Source organism: Eimeria acervulina, genomic scaffold (genome assembly GCF_000499425.1).
Source record: "Eimeria acervulina Houghton genomic scaffold, Eah_scaff59, whole genome shotgun sequence".
NCBI lineage: Eukaryota > Apicomplexa > Conoidasida > Eucoccidiorida > Eimeriidae > Eimeria > Eimeria acervulina.
This window is the reverse complement of record NW_013549707.1, coordinates 20575-43574: the sequence shown is the minus strand read 5'-3', so window position 1 is coordinate 43574 and position 23000 is coordinate 20575. Positions and strand designations below refer to the sequence as shown.

Sequence of the window (23000 nt, the reverse complement as noted above, 5' to 3'; positions counted from 1 at the left end):
AATCAGGAGCAGCAGCAGCAAGGTGGCAGGTGTAATGACAGCTATGTTTTAAGGAATTTTTGGGCCCCACAGCATCACCGCAGCAGCAGCAGCGGCAGGCATAGCAGCAGCAGCAGCAGCAGAAGCATAGCAGCGCCCCAATGTCGTGGCGTCAGAAGCAGATCTTGCGGGAGCCTGTACGAACTGGCTTGCTGAGTTACAAAGGCAGAACAAGGAGCAAACGCAGCAGCAGCACAAGGAGCAGACGTAGCAGCAGCACAAGCAGCAGGCGCAGCAGCAGGCCTGACGGGGTTCTGCGTGCATGCAACAACTGCTGCAACACGGCGCCTTGTTGGGGTACAAGGCGCAGCTGAAGCGGCAGCAGCTGCTGCTCCAGCTACAGAGGCAATGCAGCAACAGGAGCATGAATGGAGTCAGCAGCAGCAGCAGCAGCAGCGGCTCAAGGGTTGTCGCTCTAGAGGTGCAGCAGCAGCACGCGGCTGCCTCAGGCATGAAGTTCCTCGCAGCAGGAGCAACGACGGGCAGCAGCAGGAGCTGCTACGGTGTAAACAAGGGGACTGCTGCTGCTGCTGCTGCTGCTGCTGTCGGGATGTGGGGTCCGCTGAGGTGCATGCATCAGGAGGGAGGTATAGCGAGGCTGCCTCGCAGGTAAGGATTTGTTTGTTTGCTTGCGTTTGTCTGTTTGTTGCTGGCTTGCTGCTGCTGGTTGTTGCTGGCTGCTTACGCCATTGAGGGTTTAGTGGGTATTCTCACGACTACCGCGTGTGTTTGCTTCTTTTGTCTGCTGCTGCTGTTTGTTGCTGTTGCTGCAGCGAGGGACCGCAGGTCTCCTCTCTGGCAGGCTTTCGCACTGCCTTCCGCTGCACGAGGGCCTCGAGCTGCTGCAGCAGCTCCACAAGCAGCAGCTGCAGCAGCAGCAGCAGCAGCTGGAGAAGCTGCGACAGCAGCAGCACAGCGGGGGCACGAAACCTCCTCTACAATGCTACCCCACTGCGCTGCTGCAGCAGCGGCTGCTGCTGCAGCATGGGGGTGGTGAGGAGGCCCTTGAGCTTGCAAGTGAAGTGGAGCTAACAGCAGCAGCAGCAGCAGCGGCTGCTGCTGCTGCTGCTGGGCCCTGCGGCTCGCCAGAACTGATGGAAGCAGCAATAAGGGCGGCAGTACCTGCTTGGCTCTCCTTGGGGCTGCAAGGCGCTGCTTCTGCTGCTGCTGCGGGCTTGCTGCCTGTAGCTACCCACAGCCTGCAGCTGCTGCCGGGCACAAGCAGCAGCAACGAAGGCAGGAGCAGCAACAGCCGCGGCGGCGTCGCGATCCTTGAGAAGCAAAGAGCCCTTTCGCTGCTGCAGCAAATCAACATGAACGTATTTGCTGTGCTGCTGCACTTGGGGCGTCTAGACGAGGCTGCGGCTGCTGCAGGGTAAGGCAACAGGAGCAGCGGCAGCAACAGTAGCAGCAGCGGATCTAGCAGCAGTTGTAAAAGATAGACACGCCTCACGAGCTGCAGCAGCTCCAGCAACAGCAGCTGCAGCAACAGCAGCAGCAGCAGCTGGCGCAGTATTAGTAGTAGCAGCAGCAGCAGCAGGAAGTCTCTGAGAGGTCCGCATGCTGCAACTTTATAGGGGATGGCGGGAGGAGCTGTGATGTATTGCAAGCCTTATGCTGCGCTCTTTGTTTTGTGTTTAGGAATATGGTTCAAGGCAGCGGCAGCAGCGGCGCTGCAAGCTCGCATGCATTGGCTGCAGCGCTGCTGCAGCTGGGTAAACACAACTATGTTGCTGCGATGCAGCTGCTGCTGATCGCCTTGAGACACGCAGCACAACTGCTGCAGTACACAGCAGCCCCGGAAGCAGCAGCAGCAGCAAACGCAGCAACAGCTAACGCAGCAGCAGGTACTGCTGGGTTGTATTCTGCTGGGTCAGCTACGGCGAGCCAAAGAGCTGCGGCAGCAGTAGCTGCTGCTGGTGGTTGGGTACCTCCTTCGGCAGCAGTAGCAGCAGAAGCAGCAGCAGCAGCAGGAGCATCAGCAGGACGACCGGAAGGAGTGCTAATGCTGCTGTCTAGCAGCTCCCCCTGGCCTGCTCTGCTGTCTCTGAATGCTGTAGGCACCATCTCGCTGCACCTCGCGTTGCTGCTGCAGAGCCACCCTCAGCTCGTGGGGCAGCTAGCTGCAGACCCCACAACTCTGCTGCAAGCTCTTAAGTCAGCAATACGCCACCTGCAGCTTGTCGCTGCCACACAGCCGCTGCAGCAGCAGCAACAGCAGCAGCAGCAGGCACAGCAACAGGAGTGGGACGTCCAGCATATGCAGCTGCAGCAGCAGGGAGGCGTCGTGCAGCAGGAAATTCAAGAACCCATCTCGCAAATGGAGGGCCTGCTGGAGCAGGTGCAGCAGTGTTCCAGTGCGCCCCAGCAGCAGCAGCAGCAACAGCACTGTCAGCTGCAGGGGAACACATATAATTTCTCAGGAGGGGCTCAAGCAGCAGCAGCAGCAGCCCAGTCACCATCTGCACCGCCAGCAGCTGAGGCAGCAACCCAATTTGCCGGCAGAGATGCGGGGCCGAGCATTTGCGCCTGCGCGGACAACGCGGCGTGCAGCAGCAGTTCCAGGAGCAGCAGCAGCGGCAGCAGCAGCTCCAGCAGCAGTAGCAGCTGTCTCAGAAGTTGTTGCTTGTTACGGCCTTCTGTGGAGGCCTGCCGAAATCCATCAGCATTGGCTGCTGCAGCTGCTGAGGTGGCTGATTCTGCCGCTGCTGCTGCAGCTGCTGGTTTGCTGCTAACTGGCCCAGATGTAGCGGAGCCGTTCAGACTAACGAGGCCTAAGTGGCATTTGGAGTGTATGACCAGATACACTGCAGCAGTAGCTTCGCTCCAGCAGCAGCAGCAGCGACGGCGCCTTGGCAGCAGCAGACCTATTGGCTTTAGAGGCGACTCAGCAGCAACCGAGTCAAGTTCCGCTGCAGCAGCAGCAGCAGCAGCGGGAGAAGAAGAAATAGGGGATGAAATGTCTTTCCGCTTTGAAGTACCGCATGCAGATGTCTCTGCCGTGCAACAGAAGCTGCTGCAGCGGCGTCTGCCTCGGGTAGCTACAGCAACACCGGAAGCAGCTGTTGCTGTTGCAGCCGAAGAGGCTGTCTCATGCTTTTTTGAAATAGGGGATGCATGCGCTCGCCTCATGGCTTCCCTTTGGTCTTCCTTCGACGCCTTGAGCAGCAGCAGCAGCAGAAGCGATAGCAGCAACAAAATCCCTGGCGATCCGCTGGGAGACACCTGTGGAGGCCGCCAGCAGCAGTATCGACTTTGTGCTGAGCTTCGCAACAAGGTGTTGCTGCTGCGGTGTTACGTGTTGGTCGGAAGCTGCTGGGGGACGCAGCAGCAGCCGCCTGCAGCAGCAGCAGTGCAACTGAGGCTGCTGCTACTGCAGTTGCTGCGCCGCACCATGAATTTGTTCGGCTGGCCTGGGGGCTCTTGCCAGGCCAAGAGGCGAGTTAGTTGCAGGGGAGGCAGAATGGGCTGGCATTGCGAAAAAACCTGCACCAGTAGCTGCAGCACTTGCAGCAGCTACAGCAGGAAGTGTGGTCATAAGGCCCTGCACACGAATGTAGCAGAACTTGGAGATTCTTTGCATGCAGGAATGGATGGCGATACGGCTGCTGCTGCTCTGCTGCTGCTGCTGCAGATAGCTTACAACTGTCCGCGCATCTTACCGCTAGGGGCTCTGCGCTCTGCCCAGTGCCTCTATGCTCCTCAGCTCCGCTGCAACAGCTTCTGTCCCTTCCTCGCTGCAGTGCAGGCTGCTTCAGCAGCTGCAGCAACAGCCTGCCACTGGAGTAGGGGGGGCCTCCCAATGCAGCTCGTCGATAGAGCAACGCGAGGAACCAAGCCAGCAGCAGCAGACAAGGTGTACAGGCAGCTTCTGCGGCTGCACAAAGCTGCAGCAGATGGAGAGCTAGCCCTGACTCAGGCTGCCGCTGCTGCTGCAGCAAGCGAAAGCCGGGGATCTGCCTTGTTTGCTGCTTATTGGGGGTTTACACATCTGCGTGCTGATGCTATTGCAACGCCGGGCGCTGCGAGGGCTCTGCTGCTGCAGCAGTCCATATTACTGGCCGCTTCTGCCCGACAGCAGCTACCGCTGCTGCACATGCAGCAACTGCTGCGCTCCTGCTGCTGCACTGGGGTGTCCGCACTGCAGCCATCAGCGCTCTCTGTTGCATCAGCAGGAGCAGACTCGCCGAGCTGTGCCTGCTGCTTTCAGGCCACCCCACACAGGGAATTTTTGCTGCTGTTGCAGCTGGACATACAGCTGGACGCACTGGCGGCGATGGGAGCCAGCAGCAGAAGCATCAGCCCCGCGGGTTTGGAGCTCCTGCAGCAGCTGCAGCGGGAAGCTGCAGCCGCGTTGCTACTACAGAAGCCGGTCCTATATATGTACCTCCAGCTCCGTGTCGCGATGGTAGAGTTGCTGCTGGGGCGTGTCTCCAGAGCCATCCAGTTACTGCCGCTGCTGCAGCAGCTGCTGCTGCAGCATCAATTGGCACAAAGCTGGTCTCAGGATATCGTAGCTGAAATTGCCTACATCAAGGCAATGTGCTGCTGTCACCTCGGCTCGTTGCTGATGCGTCAGCAGCAAAAACCCTTCGCCACAGCAGCACCAGTCGCAGAGGCATCCTTTGGTTTGGCTGCAGCAGCAAGAGAACAGCAGGAACAGCAACAGCACCACCAACAAGACCCACTACCAGGCAGTGCCGCTGGAAGAAAGCCCAGGTTCGCCGAAGCAACTCGGGACACAGGCACGGGGGGCCCCAAGGCCAGTGGCAGCGCTGCAGCAAGAGAATGGGGGGCGCCAGCAGCACGGAACAGGCTAGCTCCGGCGGAGAGCCCGGCTGCCGCCGGAGAGCTGCTGCTGCATGCAGCAGCAGCTCACGCAGGAGCAGCTATGGCTAATTGGGATGGAGGCGAGCAAGCAGTGGGTCTCCGCAGGGGCAGCTTTCAGCGGAAGAGACGCAGAGACATGCTGGTCGCGTGTCTTGCATCTGCTGCTCTGAGATTGCAGCAAGCGGAATCTGAAGCAACTGCAGGGGAGGCTGAGAAGTCTTCTGCAGCAGGGCGACAACAGAGGCAGGAAGTGCTCCGCCGTGAGTTCGTTCACCTGCGTTCTGCTCTCCTGGACCTGGATACGTTTGAACCGCAGCTCCAGCAGCAGCAGCATGAGCAGCAGCAGCAGCAGTTCTCAGTTAGCCGTGTGAAAGAAAGCCGCAGTCACTGCTTATGCAGTGGAAACGAAGCGGAAGAATTTAGCGATGAAGCACTTCCTTGGCGTGAACGGGACAGCAGGTTGAAGCGGCAAAGGACTGGCTCTAATGAGCACCTTGATCTGTTTGCTGCTCAAGTCGGTGCGGCAACTCCAGCCACACTGCATGCAGGCACTGCTGCTGTTTGTCCCTCAAGACTTCTGCAGCAACCGCCCGGCGACTTCCCTCCCAACGACTGACTGCAACTCAGGTGTTGCTCTTCTGGCAGTGGCGCTCATTCCGTGGGCCCTCCCGTAAGGGGCCAGCAGTGTGTTTTTGATGTTAGTACCAAGCTTCTTCTCTCATTTGCTCTCTTTAGGCTGCTTTCAACATGTATTTAAGGGAATTTCCGTTTAGGTTTCCTGCAACAGTATGAACAAACGGCAGCTTGCCATATAATAGGTCTTGTACAGACATTCGTTTAGAAAATAACCCTTCGCCACCACTTGTATATTTTTTTGCCTGCTGATAGCAGCAAATCCGTGCATCTGCGCATTTATGCTTAACTGCAAGCGCCGCAGCAGTAGCACCCGCGCACGCAAAGGGAGGCACAGAATGTCCGGTCACCAGTCCTGTCTCTGGGGTTCTCCGTTAATAGTGCTCATAGTGCCGTCTTTCACACGCCGAGCTCCTTCTCGCCATGTTATTACTAGCAATGTTCGTCCATATAATCTGTTTTACCTGTATAAATACCAGCTATTTTCCTCCTATTAGGAAATGTCTTGCGTACCGGAGGAGAAGGCAGCGCGTGGCGCCTGGGGAAGGCACCACGAGTTGCCCGCTAGTAATTGAATAGAGCAAAGATTATCTTTGGTTGATGGTTCTTAGGTGCTCACAGGTGTCGTTACTGTTTAGTCGAACGCGCCCTTTTAAGCAACCATGCCCAGGCCAGCTGGAAGCTGTTTTGCAGCTACTGCCCCTGTAACGCGCGTTGCGGTCTTAGCTACCACAAAAGACACCGCCTCATAGGGCTAGAATAGATTGGCTGTTCCTGTTAAAGGCATTAATGCATTCAGGATTGTTGAAAATGTGTGCGGTCAGCACGAACGCCAGCAGCTGACGGCGTCGGCTGCTTCCGAAAACCTGCACGTGACCATCCACCAGAGCGGACACACTCCGCAAAATACGCTTGTGTGCAATTCAACATGATAACTGTACTTTTTATGTTTCAATAAATTCTTCTTTTAGATCTTTCGTACGCTGCAGCTATATGGGGGCAAACCCTTGCAGGTCACTCGGGCAAGGAGGAGCGGCCCTACAGTCCTCCGTCGCCAGATAAAAACCCATAATTATTGAAGACTCGTGCGAAATTAAACGCACAGTACAAATTGTTTGTTGATTTATTGTTCTAAAACCTAGTATAGAACCTGAAATGCAAGAAGGAGCAGGCTGAGCACGAGACGGGACCAGAAAATGGGCCGCTGGCCACCGACACACCCTCGATAGGAGAGCCAAGCGAGGCTTCACGGCAAGGGCAAATGGCTGCCTAGTTTGCTCTCACGTTCCTTACACACATTCCGTGAATATGTTTAGTATTCTTAATTTAACGAAACACACAGGATTTGCCGCTGTCTTTCGTTCAACTAGATATTTGATCTTGAGTCCACTGGTCAGAAGTCCTTTGGTCTAAACAGATGATCAAGTTGCTCAAAGCTGCATCTGCAGCAACACCATCTTCTCTTGTCCAGCTTTCAATCAGGACTAAATAGGCCCACTTTGTACATTTTAAAGTGAAGTATTTGCTCTTCTGAGCGGGGCAAGACTGCTGTTTCTCCGTGCTGGGTTTAATACATCCTATATAGTGAGGCGCAGGAGCAGCAACTACCGCTTGCTGATTGACTTCTTGCCGCCGGAATGTGCACTTTGTAGACACGCCCTTCTCCTTTGTACATATCTCTGCTTGCTTGAAATGCTTGTTCTCTACAGTCTACAGTCCACACACCACTTCAGCCTCTGCGTGTCTTGCGTGTGCTGGTCCACTGAAGCTACTTTGTTAAGCCAGTATGCGATTGTACTGATTGTATCTTGCTTGCTTAACTCTCCTGGAGGAATCCGTGCCTATTGTGCTTGTGTTCCGCATTTCATGACCAATGCTTGTCTTGCTGTCATGCTACGCAGGTGGTGACAACTGGGCCAGAGGCTCGCAATGGATCGTTTTCCAGATTCTGCAGTGCTCGGGTCGCCTGAAAGCCCCAGGCGCTCACCATATTCAAGCCGCGCCACTTTGCGGCCAGCACCGAGGAGGTGCCAGCTTTTAGAGAGGCTTCGGCGATGCGCTGATCTGGACAGAGAGTTTTTCCGTGCCTGCTTCCATGCCCTCTACACAGAACGATCCAGCAATAGCTATGGCGGAACAGGCGCTAGCAGCGAAAGCGGTTTCAACAGGATCGCTGATGGAGCTGCGAATCTCGACTGCAACACGAGCCAGGAAGCTCCGGAAGATGCACTTCGTAGGATGCTGGTATATCTTCACAATTTCGATGAAAGAGAAAAAATGGCCATCGACCGCGAAGAATCACTCAATCGCCAGTACGCAGCTCTAGAAGCTGAACTTTCACAATCCATGCCTTACGATGTTTCCTCTTCTCCTGATTCGCCCGCCTTCTACATACCGGCCGTGCAGGGCCTGACCCGTCTCAGCTGCATTGGGATGGTGATTTCCGCAAAGGAAGAGGAGCAAACAAATCAGCTGTATGATATTCATCATCACAACTTTGCGACCGATGGAGTGTACCGTCCAAAGCTTCCTTCTCTTCTCCGCGAAGGAGAAACAATTGAACCTGTTGACGGTCTACTAGTACTCACTCCTCCGAGCACACCATTAGCTCTTTCTCACACCCTTCTGGACAGTTAAAACTGGCTGCTGACGTCTCTAACCTGTTTTTTCCTATTTGCTCGTGCGCATGCCCCGCATTGTAGAGACACGCCTCGTCTCTCGGAGCCGAATCTATTTTTCATAGTCGTGCTAACCAGGTCTATACGCGTAATTGCTACGCCAATAGTCAGGATGGTGAATTGCATTGTGATTGTTCAAACAAGCCGGGTACATTTCGGCGCGCAACTCGAGACTCTTGTGAGTGCACTACACAGAAAGAGCAGGTGTACTAAATAGCATACTGAAGAAGACAAAGCGCTGGCAGACACCGGTTAAGTAAAAGATATGACCGCCGAGGTAAGCAGCTCATAGTGAATTACTGGTGTATTCGACTGCACGCCTGCACCGAGTCTTTGGCGGCGTGACCTGCTTTAGCACTAGCTATTTAAGTGGATGACTGTAAGCGTTGTGCTTTGTCGGTTTTTGCTTTGACACCGGACCTGGAGTGCTGCTATGGCTTGTGGGGACGTGCTGATGTTGAAGGGGACACTGCACTAATCGGGCGCAAGAGGCTTTGTTATACAACTCGCCTGCAGAAAATAGTTGTACAATACTACGAAGTAGGCTCGTGCGCTGCAGCAGATTCCTCAAAAGTAACTGAAACATACCAGACTCGCTTTTGCACCAGTGAGATTTTACATAGCTCATTAATGCTTCACGCTTGTCGAATCTGGCAGTGCTATTAGAGTGTCCAGATCCGTGTTTCCAACGATGTCCCTTCCCTTGACATACTTTCCGCACACTTAGAAGCCGAAATATTTTCTTGCACTATGTTCGAACGTCCTTTATACTTGTTACATTACAGCGAGTTCATTGTGGCTGTCTCCCTCCGCCTCAAAGGCTTGGCAACTTTTATAAAATGAACTCATTGTGCCATTCAAAAACGATTCGGCCACTGTGCGTGGTCGCATTGTGTCAGGGCTGCCCAGCGTTAGAAAGAAATAATCAACGCTGGCATTTTACGTGAGAAGCGACAGTTTGGAGGGCTCACACGTCCTCATCTGCAGGCAACTCGAGAAGGAGACCAGGAAGGCTCGGAATATTCACACCACTGATGTTGACGTTCCAATGCCGTAGGTGATACAAGTGGCTTTTTTGCTCTTCTTCCTTTGCAGAAATGACCATTGCAATACGGGGAAGACGTCGCATTCCCCTCGCCTGATGGTCGGGTGGGACAGGGCAACCAGAAACACGAACAGCACCGTTATGCGCCGGTTCGGTCAATTCTGCCATTAAGTCTTCGTATTGACGATTTATGGCCTTTGCATGCTCGGTCAGTCTTCTTTCTCTTTCTTCAAGATCTTGCAGTTCAAAAGAAATCCTGTGAGATGCAGCCTCGTCGGCCTCCTGACATGAACGGTCGTGAGTATGAAGGCCCTCGTTCCACTCTGTTTGAACGCACAGGTCACTGCTCACTCCTACAACATTGCTGAAGTTGCTGCAGCGTTCAATGTCAAGTTCATCGAACCAGGCCTTGAAGAATCTTCTGTCTAGAGCTGCGCAAACCCGCAGCCGCTCCAGTAACTCAGATCTCATCAAGGCACAATGCACCCCTGCATAGCTTGGTAGCGCTGAAGGACTGGGGGTGGCAGTCGAGTGCTGCACCGCGGGATCGGGAAGACGATCCATGATAGGTCGATGATGGGGTCTGCTAGTTGGTCGTTGAACAACCCGATGCTGTGTACCAGCTGCGCAGCGAAAAAGCAGTGCAAAGGCAGAATCAAAAGTGCTGAGTGACTGGAAAAAAAATGAAAGAAAGTGCCAAAAGGGAGTGGATACAAAGCCATAATAGCTTAGTTGACCACTTTTTGCATGCCCCTGCTCAAATAGCACACGAGAATTCTTATTTAACCCATCACTTGGGCCAAGCATATCACCTACTTTTCAGAGGTAGGCAAGCCCGAGTTGAAGCGACGTTGAGATCGCCACTTTCTCCGCTGGAGTTCGTGCACCGGAGACAAAGCCTGCATTGAAGACATGGCAGGACACCGTAGAGCATCTCACGACTCAGGCGGAACCAACCAGATATAATGTACACTTACGAAGGACGTTGCGTTTTGTGAACTCATGCTGACCGGCGCAACTCCTGAAGATCAGCCAGCGGATCAGATTTGCAGGCCTAGGTAATAGATGGAGGGGTGGAGTCTGGGAAGACTGTACCTTTCTTGCAGTTATTAGCCGATTTGCAACTCGAACTGTCACGCAGAAAATAGTCCAGCTTCCATGAGAATGGATCAGTTTCAATCTCTTCTGAGTAGACGAGTAGCTGTAAAAAGAATAATGGTTCTTCACCTCTGTTGGAAAAGGAAGGAAAGGGTTCTGACACGGGCGGGGACTGATGTGGCGGCAAGTCGTCATTAATGCTGTGATGAACTTTTCCACCCAATGCTCAACAGCATTCGCCAAGGCGAACACTAGAAAGCTGCAAGATTTAAGTTGGATTAATGGATTTCAGATAATCAAAAGAATAGTCTGAGTGAAGGAGACAGGCGTCAGTGTACCGGTTTGCGGAAGTCCAGAGACCTCAAGTGGCCGCTGGGTCTCGAGTGTGGTTCGGTGGCAGGTGGCGGTCTGCGGCGCCTTTTTAGACCTACGCTCATTGTTTAAGAGTCTATTGACTACCTGAAGCTGCTAATTTTTCCAATTAGGCAATTTGGGTACTAACAATATTTTTTTTTCAGTTGGCAAAGGTGTAATAGTTGAAAGGGAAAAGCGGATCTTCGGCACTAAGTGACCTGACTCTCCCCGCAAGCTGAAGGCAGAAAGCCACCGCTCAAAATGATGGAAAACTCGCTAGAAAACAGGCCACTTCGCCTCTAACTCATTGTGGGCCACCGTTCATTTAGAGGATGGTGATTTGTCATGGTTGCTAATGGCTACAGGCGGACAGTGGTGAAATAATTGCTTGTAAGGGACGGGGACGGCAGGGGTGGGACCACTGGAAATAGCGAGAATTTAGCTAACCCAGCAGTCCTTGAAGTTGCAAGCTCAGTGTTGCTTTTCCCTCTTTCACTTCATTCACTATTCCTACGCAACCTGCGCCGGAAGGTGAACTAACGTAGGTGGCAACCAAGACAGAGAGACCGGCAGCACTATGCCCTTGTCTACTAATTTATAGCCTCTTTCGTAAGTGAATTTTCGCCCAATTGTGTAAGGGAGTAAGGGATATCCCAGCATTAAGAAATAATCGGATAACTGGAAAAACGTGTGCTGGAATCTGCTAGCCCTTCCCGTCCCCTGCAAGTTCTGGTTCGAAGCTGGCAAGCGCCCTTAAGCAAGTTACATTTGAACGTATTGCCACGCAAGTGCCAGCTGTTTGATAATCTGCAGCTGGAGAAGGAGAAATTGGAGAAGTATCCTAGATTGCCACGACCACTCCGCAATTATGCTACATGCGCCAAAGACTGTAAAAGAAGGAACTCGAACTCCTGCCTTTACGCGAACTAGCTAGGGAGACAGTTCTAAGCGGAAGCGTGCCATCAAACATACGCTCCGTGATAAATTGCTGTTGCTTTGTGGGCCTGCTGAAAGAAATTGTTACTCAGCGGGTTTGCAAATTCAGGAATGGCGGTTCCGCGTGAAGCGACACATCCGTAATTGTTAGGAGTGCAAGCCCTGCAGGCCACCGTTAGTACTAGGGTAAAAGCTCAGGCAGCATCGCAATTCGAGCGCACACTCAATTTGGTGGTGCTGCGGAAGATTTTTGTTTCGACGGAGGGTACAAAGATGCGAGTGGAACAACACCAGCAGAAGCTGATGAAGTTGCGCAACCATTACCGGCTCCCCGCCGCCGCTGATCCTCAGGAATCTCCACTGAATCGCGTTGAGGTTGACTCCTCTCCCTTAGCACGCCTGTGCCATCTGATCCACCTGCCACAGCAGGACTTGTTGGAGTGATCGAGTGCATACTTACCCACTGGTGGTGCACAGGGCATTCACCGCCGTGTGGCTCACTCTGAGTGCGATCGATTGCGAGTCTGCAATACAATGAACAATTAATAAAGCGAAATCAACAGGGAGGGTGAACCCTTCACAAGTATCAACATAAAGGTCAAGGGTCTTTCTTACCTGCCACAACGTGCACGCCACAAAAAGGTCAGCTTTCTCCACGGATGCAATGCTGCTCACGGCATCTGGTATTGCATGGAGAAACCAGCTGCAAGGGCTTGGGAATCTCTGGAGGTCTCTGCTCAGCACTGAAAAAGTAGGGCATCAACGCACCGTGTTTTATACACCCTGCGGTGCACTGGCTTCCCTTTTTCGCGAACCAACGCCGCGAAATGGTCATAATCTGCGAACGCCGCCAACAGGTCAATGCTACACTTTTACGTTCATTCGACTGTGAATTGAGTAACACAGTGTGTCAGGGTGCTCCAATTGCAACGGGATACGCCCTACAGGTAAAACTCCAGCTGGTTATTGTTTAACTCAGTCGATGCATGCTCCTACCCAAAGGTCCATCTTCATTTTCCTCCTGCTCCAGAGCTGTAACGGGGCTCTGCCCAAACAGCGTTCCACCGAATGCCCAGCGGCAGTCATCGAGAGAGAGTCGTCCTGTGCTCACCGAATAAACAAATTTTGCACACGCACTCAAAATGCATTCTTGGTCTAGTGCCAAAAATATAACAAAAGCCCTCGCTAGCTTCAGCCTAATAAAAAAAGTGGACATTCGCAAATCTCACCGTCGCCATCGGCGTCCAGCTTGGTAAAGGCCTTCTGCAATAATGAGTCCTCCGCGTCCACTAACGTGCCGATCATTGCAGCAGCGAACACTGCAGTAGTAAGGCATCTCTCGCAACAAACACCGCAACGAAGCATGACTTAGTCAAGCGTTGTTTGGAAGAATACTCATCCTCTCACCAAACGGGCTGAAGTGTGTGGTCATCTGCATCCACACCAGCATGAAGAGTTGAGGGCTCGCCGCGCTACTCCTTCAATAAACCAACGGGGCACTCTGAACTATCACTCATTTCGTTGTATGCGCCTGATATCTTCTTTCGGAGATTACATCTGGCTACTTGCTATTCACTTTCGTGCTGCCTTGACGTAACCACTTACCCGTGAAAATGATTTCTCCATCTTTGTTGACGTCAAGTGCATCAAAAATGTCTTCTACCTGAAGTAAGCCACAAACATCGTTGTGATGTTCACAATTGTAAATAAGCTTCTAATCTCGGGAGAATAGCCTACAACGGGGCAGCAATCGCTGCTTCATTCGTGCGGTTAGCGTGCAGATCGTAGGCCAGCACCAAGACGGAAGCGGCGATGCATGCTTGCCGCTGAGTCCCGTCCGGCGCCTCTAGGCGCTTGAACGATGCGACTGAAGGCGTGGCACTTTCTGTAAAGGAGCGCTCCTCTGTTCATGGATGCTTCTCTCTGCCCTACGCGGAAGTTGCTACGGGAAGACAAAACTAGATACTTCATGATGAAGCACGGGAAAATGGACAGAACTGGAGGAGTGGGAAAGGGGAAAGAGTGAAGCGCCTCACATCTTCGTCTCCAAGAGGCTCTGGCTGTTCCCTCTGCAGTGTCCGTTTGAGGTCTTCGGCTGTGAGGCGTCCAGCGCTGGAGTGAGAGGCGCCAGCGAACACTGAGCCCACCACTGAACCCGGAGCGGCGCAGCAAGATGAGTAAGGAGGACCCTCAGCAATGAGTAGATCAAGAACGCTTTCAAATGAAGAGTCCAGAAACAACTGTCATACTAAGCCGAGCCCAGCTGGTATCTAAACGTCAAGCGACTCAATTCACAAATACACCTTTCGCGCAGAGCGCGCTTCCCCTATGAGGCCTCCGGTCTGGGTTGGGTAGTGCCTCGTCGTAGTGTGTTCTGTTGGGACCAAACCTCAGCCCAAGACTATCTGCCTGCACAAATGGTTAACATGTTAATTTAGAGTGCATCGCGTAGGTCTCCTATACAACTCACGCTCGCACTGGTCAGAGTTGAGGCAGTATGCGCACATGAGGACTGCAGCGCGTCGTAGTGTGCTGCTATTAGCGAACCAGCAAAGCCTAAGGAGGAAGCATAATTAAGACCACAGCACCTAGCATTAAGCGTTAGTGAGATCGAAATTCCCCAGGACTACATGCGGAGCAAGCTGAGGTATGTGTCATTCCGGGTCCGGAACCTGCGGCTGATTGCCTTGCTCTTGTTGCTCTCGCTGGAAGCCCGAGCATGAAGAGCTGCCTCCTATAGCTACTTATGGTGCACCTACGCACCCAGTTATGCAGGCAGGAGGAAATGGTTGATGTGCGAGCATCTGTCCGAAGAGCCAGGGCTGAAGGCAATTGACACGGCAACCGGACGGCCTTGCAGGTCAAGCCCCGTTGTTGGAGGCAAGCCATGATATGCGCAGTTGGATATTCCCGGGGCTCATACACGCACTTAATGTCCGCGCACCTTCTGAGCTGATTCTTAGTGCACGGCTCAAGGACGTTTTCAATTGGCTTACGTGCTCCAGTGCTTGTTGCGGGGTAAGACGGTTACTGCGGAGGCAATTATACACAGCCGCATCAACGCAATGTTGCATCTGAGTACCATCTACCCACATGAGACCATGAAACAGCTTTAATAGCCATTTGGTCCTTACTGGGGACTGATTGTTAATAACTGCGTAACGAAGGACTTTGCCTCGTCGGATACGCCTGCCTTCCTGCGCAGACCATACAAAAGTTACACATGACCACGCTCTGTCTGATGTGAAGAAGCCCCAAACTCCAGGATTATTTGCCGAAGATTCTACCAGCGCCTCCGCTGTAAGCTCACTCTAGATACAGCATGTTGATATCGCCGGAAAGGATCTGACGAATTTTCTCTCGCTGAGTGCCGACAAAGGGAGGGCGCCCGCACAACAGCTGATACACTGCAAGAACGCAGATAAGCAGCAACACACAACCTCAGGTCACTGGCATTGCAGAAATGCCGTGAGAAGCTACTCAGAAGCAGCATTCATTACAGCATGAATGAGTCCTTCTTCCTACAAGCGGCTAAACACGAGGCTAAACACGCAAGGAAGCACATAGCATCGGTGGGGTGTTGCAACATGTGCAAGACCACGAATGGGGGAGACCCATCGTCAATGAGCAAAGGCTTACCAATAACACCTAACGACCACATGTCGCAGGCATCGGTGTAACGCCCAAGTAGAACATCTGTAGACATCACAAGCAGGCCCAGCATGCAAGCACATATCGAAGCAAAGACGGAATATGCTGTACTGCGCTGGCATGGCGGCTGCACCTTCTTGGACAGCCAAACACCGTGAAAGCAAGGCCCCAGAGGAAATAGAGACGGGGTTTCTGCTTTCACGGTATCTATCCTGTCATAGTTCCCCTTGCGATTAAACTAAAACAACACACCAACCTTTTCTGGTGCCGCTAACCTGGGCTCGTGTATCCCAGTAAGCCGCAAGCAGCATTGAGACGGCCTTCCTTTTTGTGCCAGCGAGTGGAGTGGCTAAGGCCATAAAGCTTTAGGGGGGGGAAGCAGCCTTGGTTTGTAAGCTGCCAGCTTTCGAGTCTGAGGTTGCGATGGACGACTCCACAGCCTTGCAGGAACCCAATCGCTCTCACCATCTGCAGTGAGCAAGAACCGCTGTAACGCTGAGATGTGATTGCTACTACCGGCTCCGTGACACCATACTATCTCCTAAGGTTCGCCTAAGACAGTACTAGCGGCACTCCAGAATTCCACTGGAGGAGAAAAGTCCTCGTAAGCTGCCATATTTTTGGTGGGGAGGGCCCCTTACTTGTAGGGTCCAAGTCTTTGCCACCTCTTCCGGGCACTTCTGCATAGCCGACAGAAAATCATAGAGTGAGCCACCTGCAGCAAATGATGAAGAGACCACAGGCAGACTACCATTCCTCTCAGTATTACACGAGTCACACAAGTAGAAATCACGGAAGACCTCTGGGGATCCCCAGAACAAGCACTACACTCGAGGTAAATTGGCCCCCATTGAGGCACAAGAGCCATGCGCCAACAGATCCACACTTCTTGGGAGGCTCACTCACCTGGACAGTACTCGGACACCAAGTAGACAGCTCTATCGTCCTCAAACACCTCGAGCAACCTGCCCGTCCCAAAGAATACAAAAGCACAATTTCTCAGTGAAAGAGAAAACCTTCCGAACTACAGGAGAGCATCAGCATCACCTACTTCTGGGCTATGATTTGCTCAGAGTACGGCAACTTTTCGGCCTCCGTGGTTGGGAAGCATACAGGTCCGGCTGGGCACAAGTGCTGAAAACACCGCAACACTCGTTTTGGCTTGCCTAGCAATATACGGGTGGTCCAACGAAAGCCAAATCTCAATCTCCTTCTTCAACGTCTCCAACTGCAGCGGGTCTTCGAGATGCTTCCGCACAACTAGGGCTTCCGCCTTGCGTCCGCTGCGCCTACAGGTCACTCTGCACACTTTACCCGCATCGTCTCTCCTCAGAACGCAAAAGTCAAAAGAGTATGCATTTCCAATGGCATCGCGCATCAGGCGGCTCGTATACTGAACATCACAGCACATGACAAGTGCAGTAGCACATGCATCCTCAGAAACGGAGCAAAATAGACTATCCAGCACAGGACTGTCCCAGGGTGACGATCCGAGTTTCTCCACACCCTGTGACCCCGCCAGTGTTATTTATTGGACGAATACGCTGTCTCCCTACCCAGAACCCTGCCATACTGGGGCAAGGTATTCAAATGGAACTTGATGCTTCCTCGAAGCAAGTGAAGGCAACGGATGGAGTGCTGCTAGCATGGCAGATTGGCATCGCATCCATATTGAGGATTGTGAAACTAGGCATTTCTACAACGAATGTGAAGGTGAGGACTAAAATACTGCTCGCATGGCAGGCCATCACTGCATCTCCACTTCTTGAACATCCAACTATGGCGATTCTTTTTCTTGGGTAGAAAAGCATGGTGCCAAGGCATAGATCAGATACCACTCACCCGGACAATGTTTTGCTGGGGCTGTTGGGCAACATCACTGAGAATCGTTGTTTGGCTGTGCGATGTTCTTGCGTCAGCTTGAGTGGCTCTAATTCGTGATAGCCCAGCAACAGGCGCCTCGCCAGCGCGCAAGTGATGCAAAGACTGTCCAGCCCCCATTTAGCATTTCTCGAAAGAAGAGTCCTAGACTAGACAAATTTTCCGCCCGAGGGTGTACGCATAGCGGGAGCAAGCGGAACTCGCTCGTTCTTTGGTGGAAAGCGTGAAGTCCGAAGGAATCAGAATCCCCCCTTGAGAAGATCCGGCTCCTGCACAGTTGCTCGTGGGCATAAGGAACCGCAAAAGGGATAAATAAGCTACAGTCTTCTTTACAAAAACGCGCTGAACGAGCTGCACCCTCACCCCCTCAAGTGGGGCTCGCGGGGCAGCAGAGGAACAAACGAGGGTCACATTCGGTCATAGCTTATACTGGAGTTTTATGGAAGAATTCTGAAAGAGAAGGTGGATTAAATGCCGAGTGCAGGAGCGAAGGATCTGCCGGACACACGGACCGCCCCTGATTACCCACTGGTCTGGGCGCTGTAGGCGGCAGTAGTACACGCCCAGCCTGACGCCCTTCAATGCAGACAAGTTGCTGAGAGGTAATTCCCTCAGTTATCTCAGCACTATTTGGGGAAGGCCTACTCCATGCGGCTAGCTGCTGCTTCCTCTTCCGCATGCATGGATTCTGGCGCTGCGGCTGTACCACTACATAACCCTGGCGGGAATATTCACGCACCCTTTGTGCCCTTAGCCATGTTTTCGTTGAGTTCAGTTGGAAGCAAAACAAGTGAAGATGGCAGTAAAGAGAAATTGCTAGCCTAAGGAACAATCGCCTCCTCAGGCCCCACTACCTTGACACCGGGTTGGCGATAGATAGGCAGAGAATCCTGCCATCAACTTATACAGAAGAACTTCCCTATTCAGTGTGCATTTCCTGCATGCATTCGCTACTGTCGGACTTCTCTGGCTCCTACGTCTGCACCGGGGGACGCAGCGGTTTGCCGGCGTGACGGACAAGCCTTCGGTAGCCATGGTACTAGGGCATCGAGGCGGCGAAGTCAAAGTAGACTGGCCTTGCTCCTTCGCATTTTGGGCCGAGGTCAAAGGTGACCGCTTTGCTACGGTTTGCTCGTGGTGCGCTCATTTTAAAGCCTAGGGTGTAAAGAGAACCCTCATGCTCAGCCGAACGCCTTCATGAGATGCAACGGAGTAACAGCGCTTAGGGCAATGCCTTGAAACCGGCATCAAGCATCTACTCACGAATTATGGGATCCCTGAGTACAACTGCTTGGGGCTGCTGGGTTGAGGCGCCTTTCCTGAGTTGCGCTAGTTGTTCCTGCAACTACTGCCAGATGTTAGAACAACGCAGAGCCATACCCACGCCTAACTTCGTGATGCATGCGCTAACAGCCTAGACAATTTTTAAACACGTACTTGGTCTCCGTTAACCAACGAACTCAGGGAAAACAAGTACATAGAGCTGCTTCTGAAGCAGAGCCTAAGGGAACCCCGAGATGTGCTAGCTGCCATAACAGAAGAGGTAAACTAAAGTGGAAGCGAAAACCTGTGGAACGTTGCCAAGTATTGCTGATGCTAGTGGCGAACACCTAGGGGTTATGAAGGCCCACACATGGGTGGGGTTTGCTGGTCAGCCGATGCCACAAAAGCAGCATGGTTGCGATGGGAGGCACGCCCTACTGACAAAATGTAACCGGTGGGCCCCCTCCCACCCCCAGCATAGGGAAGCTGATAAGATGTAAAGCCAGTACATGAAAGAAAGGAGGGTCTTCTCGGCCGCAGCGTCAGGCTAGCGGTAGGTCGAGGAAGGGAAGAAAGCGCGGCCAAAAAATAGTAAACGCTGAGAAGTACTTACATAGGGGGAAATCAAGCCATTTTTTATAGTGAGAAAGAAAAAGTCTACAAAGGTCGTAGGCAGCGTAGAATAGAGATCTGCTCTTCCAACCCAATTTTGCGGTCAAGACCACCGGCAAACTCCCGAGCTCCTACCCCTTGCTCTTTAGTTCCACAGGAGAATGTAAATGCAGAGGAAAATGCAGCTGGCCTGAAGAACTAGTCCTGTCTGTGCACGCTATGCACCATTCGAGGGTACGCACGAGCTTCTTCCTCTCAAGTCTCCTCTGAGCCGCACATTTCAAGAAAAAGAACCAAAAGTGCCGGTGGCTCAGTTCTGGAGTTGCTGTAGCACTCTCTGTTTTCTCGGCGGTATCTTTCGGTGCGTATTCACGTCGAGAGAGTTAACGAGACAGAGCAACCTAGGTGTGTCTTCGTCGCTTATTGAATACCCCGGAGCCAAACTTGGGGCTCTGCTGGGGTTGAGTTGTATGAGGTGCATTGGGCAACCAGTTGGTTGGGGTCCCCTTTGAAGCTCGTTGCCGCTGAGTTCATCCAGGGGCGTCTCCTTCAAATGTCCACAATTCTGTTATTTTTTTACTGTTAATAGGATCAAATCGCCCCAAGCCGCGTTGACCGAAATACCAGCATCCCCCGTAGAGGGTGGGAATGCTGTTGGAAGATCGACGAGGTGGGCACTCGCACTGGCTTGCTACGCATAGACCTCAACAGTGTCTTATGGAGGTTGCGTTCGTTCTCTCCTTTGAATCATTCACGGCATGCCTAGGATTACTTCGTAGTGAACTGGCCTAGCGTAGAGTGCCCACATCATGGTAATATTCCCATTCAAACTGTGCTCTCCTTTATGCCCATGCATTTGCCGGTCCTCCTGCCCTATGTGCTATCGGAGGAGCGCTGTGGTTGAGGCCCCGCCAGCGAATTGACAGGTAGGTTGTGCCCCTTCGCCATAGCTTAAGGTGCCGAATCCATTTCACTGCTTGTGCCAACTACCACTAGCAACGCCTGCCCATTCATGCAAACTCGGATAAAAGCATACATGACTAGAGGTGCATCTGGAAGAGCGGCTGCTGCCACATATGGCTCCATGATTGCATCATGCGTTGCGTGGGGGTTAGGGCTTCTCCCTGAAGGCTCTGTTTCTCCCCGAAACAGAACATGGGAGTGCTACTTAAAGTCTTGCTTCTCCTCCTCCACAGTTCCTTTTATTAGTTCGAAATGTCGGAGTACGTCGCCTTTGTTGCATAGGAAGCGCACGCGCCGCTCAGTACCCAGTACCCACCCCGAGCTTTCTGACTGTCGAATTTGCCGACTGCCGTCTACTTTCGCTTCTTATCGTTTTCTCGTTTCCTGATTTGGGGAGGAATTTACATTCCCAATGTCCGTACTCCCCGCATCTGGGCCATTTCCAAGCCCGTTACTTCGTTTCTAGCCAGGACTGTGCAAGTGGCGTTTTTTTCTCGCCGTAGTGCAGTAAGGAGCCGACATCTTCTCCCTTTTGCCCCTAAGTTCCCCTTCCCCGATTCAGGCAGTTAGTGATTGAGTTTCTTCAGCGAATAGCACTGGAACGCACCATTTACATGGAAACTCCGACGCCACCGTTGGAATTCTGTTAACCAAGGACCGCGGCGTTATGATGTATCGTGCCATTAACAGTTTCAAATGGTATTTTTTTCTTTTCTCCTGCATCTCCCTGCTACGTTGCCGACCTGGCGAGGGACATCGATCGTAGTAGACCTCGGGACGCTTTCAAACTCTAGAGACGCGCGGAAACTGTGACATCCATGTCTACACCGCCGTCGAGTCTCCCTTTTCATATGCAGGAGGCCGAGAGCAATAGGAACTCTTCGAGCGTATTTTGGAGAATAAAGGTCTTCTCCAGAAACACAAGATATTTCTCCACTGCCGCCGCATCAAGACGCCGCTCACATTTTGACTGTCTGTGCGGAAACACTATTCATAAATTGTTGTTAGCATTAAACGGCCGGGTGGGTTAAGGATCGATTCCTCGCTTAACTGCAGCGAGGTCCAGTTGTTGGGCGCCTTATTCCAAGAGAATAGTCCTAACCAATGTCTTATTCGTCAAGAGGAGAAAACGGCTGAGTTTTTGACAAAGCCTTTAGAAAGAGTATCTACAATTTTCCCCTCCTTTAGGGGGCAAAACGCCTTCGCAGCTGATCAGTGGTAGGCTTGCCATCGGGAGTGGTATTCGTAGTTTGGCCTTGTTTCTCCCAACAATCCAAGTGTCACGAGAGTCCTCTACTTTATTTAGGACAATCGTGAGATGCAATGGAGTCCACACATTTAGGATAAGAGTTCCGCAAAAACGCTAACCTCACTTTCAGTCTCCACGCGTCCGGGCCACAACAGCCCGAATGCCTGGGACTGAGTCGGAGAGAAGGCCATGCCATGACTTGCAACGCACCTTGCTGGAACTTGCTGCACTGGAACCCCACAAGCAAGCGTACCCAAACACCCATTTTGACGCACGAATCAAAACTTTAGGCATGTGTTAAGCAGTTGTTTGGCCCTCAGTAGGGAGTCTAGAAGAAAGTCGAAATACACCTGCCAAATTCCGCCAGACCATACAGCATTTCCTTACACTAAATTCACAATCCCACAGCAGCAGCAGCCTCACAGCATATTCGTGGGGAAGAGAGACCTGAGATGAGGAGACCGAGTGCAGGGATCCAGAAGGCGAAAATAAGTGCTCAGTGGGATGCAGGAAACCACCACCGCGGGTGTGATCTTCCAGGCAGCAATATTTGTAGAGACGCTGAGGAAGCTGTAGAGGAGGGTATTAACATAAACACAAAACTCGGAAAAGGCCGGAATTAGTCGTGGTAAGATAAGTTTAGGTGGAGACTAATTCAATCGCATGGGTCATATGGTGTATCGACGCCAGTCTCTGGGGCTAGAGACAGGCCCGCGTCCACAGCAGACAGGCAACAGGCCAGCAAAAGAATTCATTCCTGTTTGTCTCTGAAGTTCTCGAGTCTTTAAATCAATGAGTCGAAATTTTATGGAGAATCTTAGTGATATGTTTGAGTAGCAGCAGCCGACACCAACACTAGGGTCGGCAGCCGGTATCCTCTACGTTGGGTGAGTCGGCACTCACGCAGTAGAATACTACCCAATCCAAGAACCTGGTGGTGACCCGCGTTTACAATACCCTTCTGATGCTGAATCATCTTTAAACAATCTATATTGTCTACAGGCTAAACCACTTCTGAAGACAATATTTTTGCCATTCCAGACGTAACACGCTCTACAACGACCCGAGCAGCCCCAACGGAGTCTGTGCATAGGCCATTCCCAAGGCTACGACGAACACGCGCCAAACTACTATCTGCCTTCTCATTGGTGATTCAAATACTTTGTACTTCAAACTGGAGTGACTTCAATACGAGGGCGGGGCAGGTTTTGGCAGGGCGGGTCCGGGTGTCCGGGCAATTTTGTTGTGTTGATGCTTCATAGGTAATCATCCTGTACCCTGTGTGCATCTTTGGTGTTGAATAGAAACTGCCAAAGCGGTGGACTTGGACGAGTTTGAGCACCTCTCCCGGCTAACTAGTAGTTGCCGTAGCTGTGATGCCACTATCTAACATCGATGCTCGTAGGCCGCGATGCCTCCCCCCACAGTGAAGGTATTAAATGTGGCGGAGAAGCCATCCGTGGCAAAGGAAATAACGCGTTTACTTGGGGGCAATAATGTCCGTAGGGTAGGCGGCAAGAAATACACAAGCGTGCTCAGCCATAAGTGCAACACGGGCCAACGGAGTAAAGTGGCTCCCGTAGTTCCACATTTGCGGGGATAGCCTCTTGCATGCCTCATTTGTTATTGCCACCTTCTTGGATGCTTCAGTTGTTAGTGACTTTGGATGCCTCGATTGTTGTCCTCCGTGTTTGCCTTTTCGCCATTTCCAGCTACAGAGCTCGAGCACCTTCAATGCGGTCACATCCTTTCCCTGTGTACTTCAAGG

The 23000-nt window shown here is 52.3% G+C and overlaps 4 protein-coding genes across 4 annotated transcripts; 2 read left to right on the top strand and 2 right to left on the bottom strand.

The window, feature by feature from the left end:
* Nucleotides 1-403: 403 nt before the first annotated feature.
* On the top strand, nt 404-5485 carry EAH_00011140 (hypothetical protein, conserved; the record flags this gene model as incomplete). Its single annotated transcript, XM_013394958.1, has 4 exons — nt 404-648; nt 842-1414; nt 1681-1754; nt 1917-5485. 4 exons carry the CDS (start codon nt 404-406, stop codon nt 5483-5485), a joined length of 4461 nt encoding a protein of 1486 aa, XP_013250412.1.
* A 1946-nt stretch (nt 5486-7431) lies between these two features.
* Nucleotides 7432-8139, top strand: EAH_00011130 (hypothetical protein, conserved; the record flags this gene model as incomplete). Its single annotated transcript, XM_013394957.1, has 1 exon — nt 7432-8139. The coding sequence occupies one exon, from the start codon at nt 7432-7434 to the stop codon at nt 8137-8139; it is 708 nt and encodes a 235-aa protein (XP_013250411.1).
* A 1008-nt stretch (nt 8140-9147) lies between these two features.
* Nucleotides 9148-9789, bottom strand: EAH_00011120 (hypothetical protein, conserved; the record flags this gene model as incomplete). Its single annotated transcript, XM_013394956.1, has 1 exon — nt 9148-9789. One exon carries the CDS (start codon nt 9787-9789, stop codon nt 9148-9150), a length of 642 nt encoding a protein of 213 aa, XP_013250410.1.
* A 2435-nt stretch (nt 9790-12224) lies between these two features.
* Nucleotides 12225-16930, bottom strand: EAH_00011110 (CAM kinase, CDPK family, putative; the record flags this gene model as incomplete). Its single annotated transcript, XM_013394955.1, has 15 exons — nt 12225-12228; nt 12382-12451; nt 12610-12714; nt 12843-12932; nt 13219-13276; nt 13650-13762; nt 14084-14169; nt 14748-14810; nt 14924-15020; nt 15253-15309; nt 15540-15732; nt 15906-15979; nt 16171-16229; nt 16431-16657; nt 16838-16930. The coding sequence occupies 15 exons, from the start codon at nt 16928-16930 to the stop codon at nt 12225-12227; spliced, it is 1389 nt and encodes a 462-aa protein (XP_013250409.1).
* Between the last annotated feature and the right edge of the window lie 6070 nt (nt 16931-23000).